General features: G+C 36.9%; 1 protein-coding gene across 4 annotated transcripts in view; it reads left to right on the forward strand.

Annotated features, from left to right (window-relative positions):
• DOCK10 (dedicator of cytokinesis 10) overlaps positions 1-16,689 on the forward strand; it is a gene marked incomplete at its 5' end in the record, with an annotated part of 280,108 nt that overhangs the window by 227,650 nt on the left and 35,769 nt on the right. For all 4 annotated transcript variants that reach the window (XM_082658291.1, XM_082658290.1, XM_082658292.1 and 1 more), the window contains 12 exons: positions 409-555; positions 5,319-5,402; positions 7,624-7,720; positions 9,958-10,002; positions 11,787-11,962; positions 12,089-12,205; positions 13,660-13,771; positions 14,490-14,611; positions 14,700-14,814; positions 14,905-14,971; positions 15,193-15,240; positions 15,809-15,910. In XM_082658291.1, coding sequence (XP_082514417.1) covers positions 409-555; positions 5,319-5,402; positions 7,624-7,720; positions 9,958-10,002; positions 11,787-11,962; positions 12,089-12,205; positions 13,660-13,771; positions 14,490-14,611; positions 14,700-14,814; positions 14,905-14,971; positions 15,193-15,240; positions 15,809-15,910 — 1,232 coding nt within the window. The remainder of the gene's footprint in view (positions 1-408; positions 556-5,318; positions 5,403-7,623; positions 7,721-9,957; positions 10,003-11,786; positions 11,963-12,088; positions 12,206-13,659; positions 13,772-14,489; positions 14,612-14,699; positions 14,815-14,904; positions 14,972-15,192; positions 15,241-15,808; positions 15,911-16,689) is intronic.

Here is a 16,689-nt window from a genome sequence, read left to right on the forward strand (position 1 = left end):
GTTTTAAAAAATCAAAATAATTGATTTTTAAATTAGAGAACTGTGAGTCAAAGAAAATCTAGAATAATATTCATTAAACCATTGATAGCAGTTATTTCCGGAGAGGGAAAGGAGGGGAATTAAGAGGTTATAAAAAAATGTTACATTTCTACATTGTCTCAATAGTCTGCAATTCATATATGTTATAATTTATAATGAAAAAGTGAAAAACTTATTGGGCAAAATAGAAGGAAACATTAAATGAAAATGATGAAAATCATGACCTTGAAATTAAAAGGGCTTCTATTTTATTATTGCTTTCAAGTTTTCAGAAAGACTTTTTGTTTGTAGTAAGTCTTACAGTTTATGTTTTCCAGGCTTAGTATTTCACAGGTCACATTATAAAGAAATGATCCATTCTTTCCTTAGCTTTCTCGGCCTCAAAGATTTCCTGAATCTTACCAAAATGAATTGGACAATCTTGTCATGAGCCTAGCCGACCACATGATTTGGAAAAACAAAGATGCACTTGAAGAAACAAGAAGGGCAAACCACAGCGTTGCCAGATTTCTTAAGGTACAATTATACAAGATCACAGTTCTATTCAAGCCTCTGTGATAGTGGGTGTGAGATACTCTAAATGTCAATTTAAGTCACAGTTTCATTTATGATGAAAAGTCAGGACTACCAGGATTAGATGAATACTTTCATCTATACATCTTTCTTGCTTGAAAAACTTTTTGATACTTTTTCCAATTTGGAGTCATACAGAATAAAAACCAAGGTTAAAGAAAAGTATCTACTTGAGTGTTGCCAAGTGTAGTACTTCTAAATATTTTTAAAGAGAAAAATGAGATTTTTAAAGAAGCTGCACTGTGACAATATTATTCTCTTGGGCTTTTCTGCCCTTGAAGTGATGTTTTGGATTGGATCCAGCTCTAACAGTGATGCCAAATAGCCACTTTGGGAAAATTTTGAGGAATTTAGCATTTTTGTTATATTACCTCTAGGCTCTTTTAACATGATGAAAATATTGTGCATTAATCGCATAAAAGGAAAATTATCAGTTAAAGTATTGAGCAACATAAAGTGAATATATATATACATATATATATATACATACATATATTTAGCATCATTTCTTTGAATTACAGGCATTTCTATTGAATTGAGAAGAAAAATGTGCTTAGTCCAAGAAAAGCTAATGTAGAATGATGGTGTATCATTTAACAGATAATACATTCAACCAGAAAGATAATGTTTTTCTTCTATTCCTTCTTTTGCCCAACTGTTGACTACTGACGAAGCCACTTCACTTGTTTCTTTGTGGTAGACACCAGAACATACTGGATAGGTGTGGGAATGTATAAATAAATACTACTAACAAAGTTAAGAGGCTATGGAGGTAGATGGAAAATTAGCTTAAGTTGTCTTTGGTGAGTTTTAATTCAGTCTAATTTCTTTTTTAATGTGTTAAATGCAGTTTCAAATTGCATACTATATTTGTTCTCATCTTGTATTTCTTTTTCTTCACTGTTATGCCTCTTATTTTTGCTTTTTTTCTTGCTTCAGGAAGAGAAAGGGATGGTCAGAGTTGAGGAGGAAAAGAGTAAAGGAGAAAAAAATTACTCTAGTTTTCTACCATGTTTTTAAGACCTATGAGAATAAAGTTTATTACTATGCTAGTAGTTTATTTGAAGTGCTTGATGGAAAAGAAAATTTGGGAAAAAAATGGCATACTGTCTGATTTGTAAGCAAATTACATTCAAGAAATATCTGCAATATTCTTCCCAAAATTCCAAAAAAAAAAGGTTGCATAAGCAAGTCTCTTAAAAAGGGAAAAGACCTATTATTATCCACTCTTTTTGCCTTAAATGCTCTGTACTTATTAGAATAAATATATGTTTTCCTTGGAGCTCATTTATGCAAAAGTTGCTTCTGGTGGTACATAAACTAATGTCTAACATGAATGTCCAAGATGAAAAAAGCCACAAAGTATAAATCTAATGGTGATACCAGTGGTTGTGAAATCTGTGGGTAAAAAGCATGGATTGACAATAGATAAAACAAATATAGTCTATAAGATATATGGATCCATGAAGTGCAAACTGAAAGCAATACTTATATGTGAAGTCTATAAATGAAAACATTAGTTTAATATATTGTACATTATAAAAGTCCATCATACAAGCATTGTACAATGCTCATCTGACTAATCTCTACTTTATTTCAATTAGCATTTGGAAATCATTTGGAAATTATCTAATATAAAAAACAGACTTTGGTAGCAAATTATGTTTAAAGAAACATCTGTGATAGTTCTAATTATGAAAAAAAAGATGGATAAGCAAGTCAGTGAAAAGGGAAAGTCTTCATATCTACTCTATTTTCCTTAAATGTTCTGTGTTTGTGGAATAAATAAATGTTTTCTAGAAACTTCATCTATGCAAAAGTTGCTGTGGATGGTACATAAGCTAATGCCTAGCACAGGGGCAAAGGAAAGGAAATGATGGGCCCAGAGGTTTTGTAAAATATACAGGGAAAGTCACTCAGGTGGTGTGTTTTGCAATTTGGGATTTCATAACTCATCACTGAACCATCTATAGAGTAAAACTGTGACTTTCACAGTTGGTGAGACAAAATAAACATTTTTTCATTACAACAGCCATATATACAAAAATATATTTTTGCATGTAATTTAGAATATTTGGCTTTTAGTTTACTAAGCTAAACTCAGAAAAAGTCTGATAGGGTATATATCCTTTATATCAATAATCTGCAAAATTGTTTTCTATAAATGGTCAAATATTAAATATTTTTAGTTCTGCAGAACATACAGTCTCTGTGACAACTACCCAACTCTGCAACTGTAATACAGAAACAACCATAGACCATTCGCCATAGACAATATATAAACAAATGGCTGTAGCTGTGTCAGTAAAACTTTCTTTTGAAAAACAGACAGTGTGCCAGTTTTGGCTCATGGGCCATAGATTACCAGAGCCTGTTATAAATTATTTTCTACTCATGTAGAAGGTTAATATAAATTATTTTAAAATAAAAGCAGGGGCTTCCCTGGTGGCGCAGTGGTTGAGTCCGCCTGCTGATGCAGGGGACGCGGGTTCGTGCCCCGGTCCGGGAGGATCCCACGTGCCGCGGAACGGCTGGGCCCGTGAGCCATGGCCTCTGAGCCTGCGCGTCCGGAGCCTATGCTCCGCAAAGGAAGAGGCCACAGCAGTGAGAGCCCCACGTACCGCTAAATAAATAAATAAATAGATAGATAGATAAATAAAAGCAGAGAGGTCCCTTCGCCTGGGGTTAAGAAGATGCTGGGATGGACCAGACACGGGACTGGTGACAGGAGAGACACATTTGATGAAGCTTGATCTGCAGGAGGGCTCTCTGCAGGAAGAAGGCTGATTCTGCTGACTTTGTATCTTAGGAATGACCCCTCCTTTTCCCTCACTGTCCCTTAGAAAGAGAATGACAAGTTTACCACAAACAAAGTCTTCTTAAATCTCAAGAAAGTCTTACGTGAGTTTCCCTAGATCCCCAGGGTAGGCAGCCTTCTTCTCACCACTACCCTTGTTCAATGACAGGACTCACCAACCCCTTCTCTGTCTAATCAAAGGGCCCTGTGTCTTCACCAAAGGGCTTCTTTTCTCTTGTTGTTTCTTGAGAAGTTTCTAGAACCCACAGTTATACTGGGTGGTCTTCCTCTCTCTGCAAGGTGAGACACAAGCTTCTTCCCAGCAGGAAAGAGACAGCAGAGGTCTTCCGGGGAGGGAGCTCCATATTGGGGATAGTCCAAGGGTCACCAGTCGGGACTTCCTTCTGCAGATGGAAAGCCTGGGAGGATTTGACACACTAGCTGGGAGCCTGCATAGTGTAGAAGACACGAAAGCCCTCTTTTCCTCCCATCCTCCCCTTTTAGGTGCTCTACGTGTTCTGCGCTTATGATTATGCTCTGCTGTCTACCTTTCCTCACTGTTCTTTTGGGAGGTGGGAGGACATGGGAGCCATTTACTTTTTTCTAAGGGGAGAGTTATTGAAAGAACTTAAATCCATATTGAAAATGAAAATATAAATGAAGCAGTATGTTAACACAGTAATGAATAGGTAATGAAAAAAAAACTCAGAAGAAAACAAAGAAAAATGGAAAAGGAAACAAAACAAACATATAAATGACCAAGCAACTGGAAAAATGTTATTAGAGAAAAAAGCTCATGTTTACACACGGGCGTATTTCAGTGGGAGACTTTGCTCTTGGTAGACTACCTATAACAAGATTTTATGTTCAGTCCTTTCTGAGAAAAGAGATTTGTTTGTAAAATTGAGGAGAGATTAAGGGATGCAAAACCAGTACAATGGACCATACAGGGCTCTTTGGACGAGAAAGAAGGCTTCGATGCTGAGTGATATAGCAGCTGAGAAATTTTCCCATGTAGTACACATGCTCACACACATGTGGCTGGGCAGAATGCAACCCACACACACGCAGTGATGACCCCATATGCCAATCTGCTATAGTGCCTCCCCAAGATACTGCATCAGTAACTATGGTCCATGCCCACTTCACACTTTTCCAGTGCAGTAATTGGCCACTGTAGCTTGGTTACTGGTGACATGGCCATGGGTCTTTGGGAGAGAGAGCAGGTGCTGTACCAAGTTGGCACGCTTGCCTGACTCCTCCAAACCTACCTACTGTTTAAGGCTCTCGTTTCTCCAGTTAAGAGGGATTGACAACATAATAAAGAGGCAGTGGGCAGCTCACTGATAGAAATCCCAGGATCTCTTACCTTCACTCTTCAAATTCAAGCTGCCTTGGCTGAAAAGAAAAGCTATTCTGCTGAAGGAGGCCAGTGAGATTTTTTTTTTTTTTTTCGGCCAGTGAGATTTTAAAAGGTTTTCCTGACATGTCTCTGCCCTGTTCCTACCCAATGTTGCACAGCAAGTTTCTTCACCTGAGGAATTATGGAATCGAATTACTAAAAGAAAATAATAATAAAATGTAACTAAGTGGTTTTTAAAAATAGACAAGTAAAAGCTAAAACTTTCTATATTAAAAGGAAAGGGCTCATTGCAAAGCTCCAAGAGATGTTTTATAAAATTGATAAATATGGGTTTGTAACTTTCTGGTGTGTGTACTGTATCTAGTATTTTAATTAGTTCCCGTATGTGGATGAATGTTTAAACATATTGCAGAGATTTTTAAGACATTTATTATACAGCACATTTAGTTAAATGCTATTTTACTTCAATATATTCAATCATCTTTTCTAACATCTTTAATGATCCTTAAAGTAAAAACGTCTGAATTTAGAATTTTACTTTTTTAGCGCTGCTTTACGTTTATGGACCGGGGTTTTGTGTTTAAGACGGTTAACAGTTATATCAGCATGTTCTCCTCTGGTGATCCCAAGGTAAGAACCACGTACAGGAGTGCTTGCTTTCTAAACTGCTGCATTATAAATAAATGAACCGGTCTCTGTGTATATCTGTCTAAAACAATAACCTATGCATTATCCATATCAAAAAATAATTTCTATACCAATGGGAGGCAGCCTTTTAAAACGGTTCACATGCTCAGTAAGTCTACCCATTCCTTCCTTCACGGGGGACAAAAAAGGAGTGTGGAATGAGAGTGTTTACATTTCACTTTTATTTCCTGTGGGCAGTGAAAGGAGTGATTCTTTCCACCTGCAATTCTTCTGCCTCCGGTTTACTCAGAACTGTCTTGGTTTTAGCACTGAAAGTCCCACTTCCCTGGAAACCTTCAGTCTTGGGCAAAATGGGACAGTTGATCACCCTACCCAAATAGGGGCTATGTTTTGGGAGATAGGGAACGGTACTGTCTAGAGAGCAGCGGTTTTCAAAGTGTGGTTCCTAGACCAGTGATCTCGGAACAGAGCTACCACGGGTGGAGCCCAGAAATCTGGATTGCAACAAGACTTTCAGGTGATGCCTGTGCATTCTCGAGTTTGAGAACCACTGAGCTATGAGTCTGAGTTTGGCATATGCTAGAGGGAAATAAGATTGGAAGTGGACCAGACCGTGAAAGTTTATCAGTTAAGGTTCTTTGTCTCGCAGCAACAGAAGCTTACTCCAATTTGAGCAAAAGGGAATTTTGGGGAAGGATATTGGGGTAAACAGCATTGATGAAAGAGCTGCAGAACTAAGCTTGGAAAAGAGCAGTGACCAAGGCACTTCCAGGCACAAGAGTAATCACAGAGGATGAACCAGTGGCCAGGGTCTGCTGCTGTCTAAATACGCAAATGGGACCCTTTTCTCCTTCTTAATACTCGGCTAAAGATTTACATTCCAGAGAGGAAGCATGTGACCAACCTGCTTTGGGTCACATGCCTGCCTCTTAGGGAGGGAAGACAGGGCACCTGAATTAATAGTTCCCCATTAACCTTCACCCATTGGGAGGAAGATAAGTCCCCGATGGGAAATTATCTAGGTATTGGGAAAGAGTAACGAATATAGAAAAGCCAAAAATAATAATGATCTCCTTGGAGCCTTTCATGTTATGCTTAGGAGCCCGAACATTATTTTTCGGCAGTGGAGATTTACTTTAGGCTAGGAGAGTTACATGGTTATATGTCATTTGATTTTGAGAATCCAGCTCTCTCTGTAAATATTTTTTGGAAGGATATCCTTCATTAGGGCTCCAGTTATGCATGACATTTTCAGAATATCATTTTAGGTATAATTCCAGTGAACTTAAACTATATATTTTATCAAAAACCAAACAGAACATACTCAGTGAAGAATGACTACCATGTAATTTAATTATGCTTCGTTTCACTTGGATGTGCAAAGGATTAAGTCAGATACTACCCTTGTTTGAGACGGCAGTATTTTAAATTATTGACTAAAGTGGCCACAAAATATGATTCTAAAATATCTGAGCAAATGGAATATATTTTATTTTGTTAGCTGATATTAGTGAATACAGTGAACACAATCTGAGTCTTAAAAATTGATTACTTAGTTTGCATGACAATGAAAATAGAATGGTTATGAACATGCTAATTGTTCCTATTTATGTGATTGTGTTAAGTTGTCTTAGACCATGTCTGCACTTCGTTTATCTCTGTCCTACTCAAAACATTATTGAAATGACAGACCTGTTTGCTAGGGCAGGGAAGAGGTGGAATTAGATAATGTACTCCAAAAACAAATGGCAGATGGAGAGAGATTCACTCTAACTTTAGATTATCTGCACCACTGTCTTCCTTAGCACTGGATCTTAGGAGTTGATTGGAGTGATATGTTCTTTGAGCTGAGTGTAGTTGAAGACCTCTGTACATGTGGTGAGGACCTATTTTTCCCAGAATAAACATGTTACATACATGCCAAAAGAAGCAAAACATAGGTCTGAGTAAGATTGTATCTCATAGAAACTCAATGTAGGTTGCAGCTGGGATCATTTCCTGAACAGGCCTTGTCCAATCTCCAAAAACAGGGGGCCTGACTACATTTACCACTTCAGAGGGGACAAAATCCTTTAAATTTAACAATGACCCAGTGGTCACACAAAAGTAACCCCACCTCCTTTTTAGATGTAAGATTCAAGTGCAGATTTTCCATTAACTTTCTTAGTGTGTGATAATAGTCATTTCTTTGCTTCTTTTTCAGACCTTATGCCAGTATAAATTTGATTTCCTCCAAGAAGTATGTCAGCATGAACACTTTATTCCTTTGTGTCTCCCCATAAGATCAGCAAACATTCCAGGTAATAATTCCCAGAATTTTTGTCTGTTCCTACAATGGGAACAAATATATTTTTTTGTTTGTTTTGCCTTTGTTTATTTGTTGTTGTTTTCCTGTTTCTTCAATGTTGGTTTTGTCTGAAGTTTTCACATGGGATTAGATCCAGGTAATCAGGTTAAAATGCAGAAGTTGGTGGCATGTGGTAAAGAATACAGCTCTGTATTTCTCAATTTTTGTCTATGTTTCCTTTTTCATTAATGAGAAGGCCAAGAAAACCATAAAATTAATGCTTGTAAATCAAAGAATTTTAACCTAGACCCATACTGTCTTTCACCATACTGGCTCCAAAAGACAACTTTCCTTTGATTTTGAGAGACATAAAATTACAGGGAGGAAAAGTTATACTTTGTGAGTATAAATTCATTTAAGATTATCAAGGTGTGTACATTAAAATGCAATTCCTCAAAATGAGTTTTATACAAAGAAAACTGTTACCTTGAAAGGGAGAAAAGAAGGCAGACAAATGGGCACCATGGTAAACACTCAATACCTCTGGGTCAGAAAGAGGCAGAGATGGGCGCACAGGTAAAAATGGGGCCTCACATATTGTTTACTATACTTACTATAGTATAAATGGTCTATAGAAAATATTTTCATTTATTACTTTTGTTAAAATATGTATATACACACACATATCAGCATGATCATGGTAGAGAATAAGCATCGCCCATCTAGACATCAGAAACTAATCAAACATCAAGCTACGTAGAAAATACTTAAATGATTTAGGACCTTAAAATACTTTACTTCTACTTTGTAAGGTGTACATATATCAAGTCATGTGGTGCACTAGAAACTAATATAATGTTATATGTCAGTTTTACCTCAATAAAATAAATAAATTGATTAATTAAATACTTCTAAGCATGAGTAAATTACAAGGCACAGTTTTGATATTCATGGAAAGCAGAAACTAAGATGGTAAAGAGCCTCTTCATATGTATTATAGCTCACACTAATATTTTGGAAGGAAAGAGAAAGTAACGTACATTATCAAGCCTATAAAAGTTTTGTCTAGTAGGTCTGTCTTTATTCCTGTCTTACCCCCTTGGTTCTTCATGACATTTTTTTTTCTTAAATTCCATATATATGAGTTAGCATACGGTATTTGTCTTTCTCTTTCTGACTTACTTCACTCTGTATGACAGACTCTAAGTCTATCCACCTCGTTACAAATAGCTCAATTTCATTTCTTTTTATGGCTGAGTAATATTCCATTGTATATATGTGCCACATCTTCTTTATCCATTCATCCGATGATGGGCACTTAGGTTGCTTCCATCTCTGGGCTATTGTAAATAGAGCTGCAATGAACAAGGGTGAGCTGTGACAAAGCGAGAGAGAGGCATGGACATATATACACTACCAAACGTAAGGTAGACAGCTAGTGGGAAGCAGCCGCATAGCACAGGGAGATCAGCTCGGTGCTTTGTGACCTCCTGGAGGGGTGGCATAGGGAGGGTGGGAGGGAGGGAGACGCAAGAGGGAAGAGATATGGGAACATATGTATATGTATAACTGATTCACTTTGTTATAAAGCAGAAACTAACACACCATTGTAAAGCAATTATAACCCAATAAAGATGTAAAAAAAAAAAAAAAGTTTTGTCATGTCAATCTTAAATATAAGCTGTATACATTATTCCATTCTTTTTCCAATTTACGAAATACATTTATCTAAATGCCTTCATAGAATAAAGGGTGGAAAAGTTATTTGGGACTGTAACATTCTTCGCTTTTTGTTTTATGTTTATGAACTAGTGCCAAGATATTACTGCGTTAGGCAGGCTGGTTACGACACTCAAGAGGATCAAACCTGTTTTTGTCATTTGGATTCTGGTTGTTTACTGCTTATCAGTAGCTCAGAAAAAGGCCTGACAGTCTCTGTGTAGATATGATATTATCAACAGCGAACATAAAAATATGTTTCGTAGCAAGCAGATTTCTGATAGAACAAAAAGGTGTCCAAGAAGAAGGCTAAGAATTAAAATAATTCTGTTCACGGCATTCATTTTTAAGGAAAGAAGTAAACAACCTCAGGTACTTGTCTTGAGAAACAAAGCTTTTTTGAAGGGACTCGCTCATATTTTAGGCCAGTGTATTTTAATTTTTCAGTATAAATTACACATAGTTAATGAATACAGTGTGTCTCTGAGTATGTATGTATCTGAATTTTTTGTTTATTTATATTACCTCCAGATCCTTTGACACCTTCAGAATCAATACAAGAGTTACATGCATCAGGTAAATAATGATATTTTATATTACACTATCTCAGCATCAATAACCACATCATAATTTGATAATATTGATGAGTATAGATAGTTCAGATTTCCAACTGGAAATTCCAGATGCTAATAAGTAGCCATATGTTTAATACCATCTAATCAAAATAGTCAAAAAGTTGATTGAGCTTTTCTCTTGTCACAGATAATTAAATGCTTCCCCAACTTGAATTCTTTCATACTTTATTCTCCAGAGTTGGAATTTTCTTAATTTCCCAAAGCATCTGAAATTTCTTAGAGGGCATCATAAATAAAATTCCCAATCGTATGTAATAACACGCTTGCTCAATGAAACTATATAATATTTCTATCAATAAACCACACCCCTGTTCAAACCATTCTCTCAGGATTTGAGATTATTAGAATCACATAAGTTTATTTTTACCCCAGACCAGTTTATAACTTCAAATAGTCCTGGCAATTTTTTTTCTAGCCATAGATTGGGAATCGGAAAGCTTGGTTCTCTTCCTGGCCCCTCATTATTACTCAGTATTTCATGGAAAGATTTATTTAACCTAAGCCCTTTGATCTTAGTTCCCTGAACTTCCACATTCCCCGTACTTCTGCCCCCAGCAGTATTTTTTAAAAATCAGTGTGTTTACTTTGCTCCTGGTCAGTTATGACCTGGAGTATTCTAATAGTTCATTCTTCCTAACGGGTAGCTATGAGGAGTAACGGAGATAACGCTTGCAAAGCGCTTAGCCGAGTGTTGGCACACAATACCTGTTCTATAGGTTGGACGCTAGTCCTGCTATTAACAGTTACGTTTAGGAAGCACATTGGCCCGTTCTCGATAAACGCACTATTACTTGAGATTTTAGCACTCTTTTCTCTATAGTTCAGACTCACAAGGGTGCAGCCCCCTTTGGTTTTCCTCTCTCTTTGCTCTTTCACGTCCTGCAGCTCACGTGTCCTGGTGATTTTACTGCTACTCCTTGGGTCCTGCTACCCCAGGTCCAGAGGCCTTCTCACCATCCCCACTTCCCTGTTCCTCCAGCCTCCTGCATGGTAGCCCTCACCCCACATCTCCTTACAGTCTAATTCCCATTTATAGCCTATCATATTAATGGCTCAATAAAGCACAGGTCCGATTGGGCCACTGATCTCAAAGCTGTCAGTCACTTAACATTTCCTGTAGAATTACGTGCAAATGGTTCAGGGACCTAGACACCAGCTTAGGAATTTGTACTTGATTTTGCCCATCATCCAGTCCCAGTATATCTCTTCAGTCGTAATTCTCGCCACTCCTCTTTTGGCTGCTGTGCTTACTGGTCTCCTCCATACCTGTGCTCCCCACATAACTGTGCTTTCAGAAGTCTGTGCCACTGAAACCCTCTCCCTTCTCCCAACTTCCTCTCCTCTACCCACTGCCTCCAACTGCCCCCCCCCCCGCCCCCCAGACTCTTTGCATCTTCAACCTTGAGCAACCTCAAAGGTCCATCTCAACATATTCCCTCCGGTCACATCTCCTGATTCCTCCAGGCAGAATATAAGCTTTTCTCCTTTCAACTCCGGTACTATTGTAGACATGCCACTTTTATGGAATTTGACATTTGACACTGAGTACTATTTGGATTAGTATAAACAGAATACTTGCTGAATGCCCCTCTTCACATTTTTCATCTCTGTATTACTGAATCCCTCCTAGTAGTGAGAGGGGTTGATAGTTGTTTGCTAAATCTCTCGATTATCAAGTGATCAGTTGATTTTCAATAACATGATCTCTTTACCTTCCTCACAAAGATATGCCTGAATATTCAGTCACAAATGAGTTTTGCCGCAAACACTTCTTAATCGGAATTCTGCTCCGAGAAGTTGGCTTTGCTCTGCAAGAAGACCAAGATATCAGGCACTTGGCTTTAGCTGTCCTAAAAAATCTAATGGCTAAGCATTCATTTGATGATCGATACAGAGAACCAGTAAGTGGTCTTCCTCTCTCCCTTCCCTAAACACCATTTAATGGTTCACTGCATTAAATGCATATCAAACCTACAAGTCTATTGATTTTTAGGTAAATCATTTCTTTTGACTACTTTTTCACCTAGGAGAAGCAGGCCCAGATAGCAAGTTTATACATGCCCCTCTATGGCATGCTTCTGGACAATATGCCAAGGATTTACCTGAAGGACCTGTATCCTTTTACCATCAATACATCGAATCAGGTAAGTCTGCAGAATATTCCAAGTGTCTATCGTAATAAAGAATTCGCCTTTTTTATATTTTTGCCATAGATAACTATTTTCCCCCAACTGTGACCAAACTAAGAATTAAACAGCACTTCTTGCTAGGTGCTTTGAGACGTTTACATAGTGTCATTTGTTCCAGATTGGTCACTGACGCCTTCCACTTGTCCATCTTTTCAGCATTTTGTTTTCATTGTCCTCTGTTCTCTGCATCACCTTCCAATTCTCTCCAGTTTGTACCACGTTCCTCTGTTGCATTCATGGCCCCATCCTCAGTGTACACCTTTCCCCACCAGCTTTCTGCATCAGGTTTAGGCCCATCTGGTGTCAGTAGAGCCACGTGCCTTATTTGTAGTCACAGCCCAGGAGTGGCCTGTTTTGTCACCCCTCCTCCACTGAGCCAGCCTAGTGACTTCACAACAACCCTCTTGAGATCCTTTGACTGTGTTCAACTCCCAGATGAGTTGACGCACTGCTGAATCCAGGCAAGATGTTACCATCTAGAAGTTAGGAGCTATGTCTTTGGAATTTTTTTTTTAGACCTTGTTCAAATCCCAATAGTATCAGTTACTATCTATGTGACCTTAGATAAGTTATCCAACTTCTTTAAGCCTCTGTTTCCTCATTTATAAAATGGAAGAGAATACCTGTATCACAAGGTTCTTAGGAGGATTAAATTGTGGAATAGAGAACATTCATCATAGATACTGGCCTATAATAAGTACCTAAAATCTAGTTTTAAATAATAGTAATATACATAAAATAATCCATGATAATAATGATATATAATCTACAATATAATCAATGAATTTATGATATCGCTTATAGGTAGAATCTAAAAAATACAACAAACTAGTGAATATGACAAAAAAAGAAGCAGATTCACATATATATAGAACAAACTAGTGATTACCAGTGGGGAGAGGGAAGGGGGGTGAGAGGCAATAGGGGTAGGGGATTAAGAGGTACAAACTATTATGTATAAAATAAACTATAAGAATATATTATACAACATAGGGAATATAGCCAATATTTTATAATAACTGTAAATAGAGTATAACCTTTACAAATTGTGAATCCCTATATTGTACACCTGTAACTTATATAATATTGTACATCAACTATACCTCAATTAAAATTTTTTTAAATCAGTGAATTTATCAATAACCATTCCAGCCATTTAGTCTATATCTAAAAGATAGTTTCTACTACATTGTTAAAAATTTTTTAAATCACGTAAGATTTAAAGTCTGACTAAGAGTATGGTTTAACTATATTAATTTTCATTGCCTAGTTTGGCAGAAGGTTTTGCTGAAATATAAAAGATCAAATCGCGTATCATCTAATGGAAAGTGTAACGAAGAAGGCATATGTGGGTTTGCAATGCTGAAATATGATGATTCCCACTAATTTCTTCTGTGCTTTGAATACAGGGGTCTAGAGATGACCTCAGCACCAATGGAGGATTCCACACCCAGTCAGCTATGAAATATGCAAACTCTGTGGACACATCATTTTCTAAAGATGTTTTAAATTCCATAGCAGGTACTTCAAACCTTCCAGACAGTTGTGTTTAACTCTCACCCGTGTTTACGTTGTATATCACTGTGCTTTTTACCCACTCCATAATTCATTACACCTAATCTATGTGACAAAGTATACTGCATTTATATAGCTGAAGAGTCTTGTTACATATTTCTTTGCATGCCGTCCAGCAACTTCCTCTTCTACTTAGTGTTCATTTTTACTTGGATCGAGGAGCAGTCTTCTCCGATGTTATCAAATTGTTTCATTCTGGAGACAATCTTGAAGTTTTCATTGCATACGGCCTTTTAAAGTATAATAGCCCTTCAACTTCAAAGATTATTCTTAAGAACTATTTTGGAAATGTCATCTTAATTTCTTATAAACTGTCAAAAATTGAAAGCTTCTTCCCCCAAAGCATCATTAGGAACCTTTATTATTCATTTTAAAACAGAAATGTTCTTTCAAAAGCTTTTTAAGAAATCAAAGGAAAAAAGATTTATTTCCAGTTAAAAAGGTCTACATTTTCCTAAATCCTTAAGGCTGGCATGGCTGTTATAATCATATTTTAAAAGTTGCATATCTTTCATGGCAATTCCAGCAGACTCTATTATGTCAGCTTTTCACAATACTGCTACCACCTGAATGACCAGCATCTTTTTGGTTCATCATTTTAGCTTTCTGTGTTGTGTGCCCACGCATCTCATTACCGTCTGTGTGCTGTGGCTTGTGTTTACAGCATTTTCATCAATAGCTATTTCTACAGTAAACCATGCTGATTCCAGAGCTTCGTTAGCAAGTCTTGACTCCAACCCAAGTACCAATGAGAAGAGCAGTGAGAAGACTGAAAACTGTGAAAAGGTACGGCTTCCCTCCCAAACTTACTGAGCATATTACCAGTCAGCAATCTCCTATGCTTACTCAATCCTAATTGGTTCTTCATTCCTAGATCCCAAGACCCTTGTCTTTGATAGGCTCAACTCTTCGGTTTGACAAGTTAGATCAAGCAGAAACCAGGAGTCTTCTTATGTGCTTTCTTCACATTATGAAAACAATTTCAGAGGGTAAAGAGAGTTCTTTAAATTTAAATTTTAAAAAGAAGAAAAAAACTTGGAATTTCAAAGAGTCTCATACTACTCGGGGTTTCCTTTCAGAGACTCTGATTGCCTACTGGCAAAGAGCGCCCAGTCCAGAGGTGTCCGACTTCTTCAGCATCTTGGAGTAAGTTTTAGAGTTGATTACATAATGCTTTTTTCTAGAACCTTCAAAATACTTTAGTATACCATTTTTCATTCTAGGTACCATATGGTGAATGATCTATCAGTAATAATGCACAAACTATTTAAAGAAAACAATATTTTTCTTTTAATATACTTGGATGAACACTTTGTATAAATAAAAAGGCGTGAATAATTAGAATGTGACATTTTTTTCCTTTCTAGTGTTTGTCTTCAAAATTTCAGATACCTAGGAAAACGTAACATAATAAGGTAATAATTTTAAATTCCAAAAGGTTAGTCTGGTATTTTGAAAAAAATTATGACATATTATTAATGGATCAGGTTAGACTTAGAGATTTATGTTAGAAATCTTAAAATGCAAATAAGGATTTTAAGGTTGACCTCACATTAGACATAGAAGTTTGATGAATACCCTATAGCCGTAGTAGATCTAGGAACAGTTAAAGCTGTCCAGGGAAAAAGCACAAAACACATTTCTGAAAGGAAACCACATTTCATGTAACTTCTCAACTAATTTATCCATCTTTATATGAAAATAACTTGAAAGATACCTATTTAAGAAAATACTTCCAATAAACTAAAAAAAGCAATTAATCTAGAAAACTGTGCTGTCATCCTTTTCTCATGAGAGACAGCAGTGCCCCTGGCATCTTCCCTAAACCCGCAATTTCCCATTTCCAGAAGAAAGTGTGATTTTATTTTTCATAGCATGTGGAATATTTCATTGTTCAGTAATCACTTTGTCAGTTGCCTTTTTTTAATTCATATATCAATTACAAACACTGAGCTCATATTAAAACTTCAGTTTTCCTTGCAGAAAAATTGCTGCTGCGTTTAAATTCGTGCAGTCCACCCAAAACAATGGAACTCTCAAAGGATCTAATCCATCCTGCCAGACTTCTGGCCTCTTGCCGCAATGGTACTGTCACATTTGCTTGATATTTAAAATTATATTGTGAGTGTACGTGTGTGTGTGTGTGTGTGTGTGTGTGTGTATACATACATACATATATATATATATATATATATATATATATAGGCTGTGGATACACACATATGCACACACACATGCGCATGTGTGTGTGTGTCTGTGTATATATATATATCTCAAACCAAAAACAGATCTCAAGAAACTCTGTATGTTTCTCTGAAGAAGCTTTGACGGCACATCCCTATCTGCCCCACTAGCTTGTGAAAACCTAGAAGCAAGGATTTGCCTTATTTATGTGCACCTAGCGTACAATGCCTTGTATAGGGTCAATGAGTATCTTAATTTAATTGAACCTGAAAAGACATAATTCCAATAAATGCCTATTGTAATGTTTGCTAATCTAGTGACAAAGTAAAATGTGAGGTCATATCTCCCCTTTCCTCTTAGTAGTAAGTGTAATAATTTATCAGTATTCTTAGAGCTTAATGTGTTTTTTAAAGGGTCAAGGGCAGTAGGAAGCATAGCTGGCCCCGTAAGCTCATTTTAGGTTTTTTAGTCATTAGAATAGTATATAAAGCCTAGGGTCACCCTTCATTAACCTACCCTACAGGAAACATTTGCCCTAAAATCCTGCCTTAAAGCTCCTCTGGGTCTAGTAAATCAGAATTCTTTGCTAAAATTTTCTCCAGTTTGATTTATTCTCCCCAGGAGTATCATAATAATGTATAATATGAAAATGGCTATATTTTAGAAAGAGCTTTAGAAAG

This window comes from Grampus griseus, assembly GCF_964374135.1.
Source record: "Grampus griseus genome assembly, chromosome: 7".
NCBI lineage: Eukaryota > Metazoa > Chordata > Mammalia > Artiodactyla > Delphinidae > Grampus > Grampus griseus.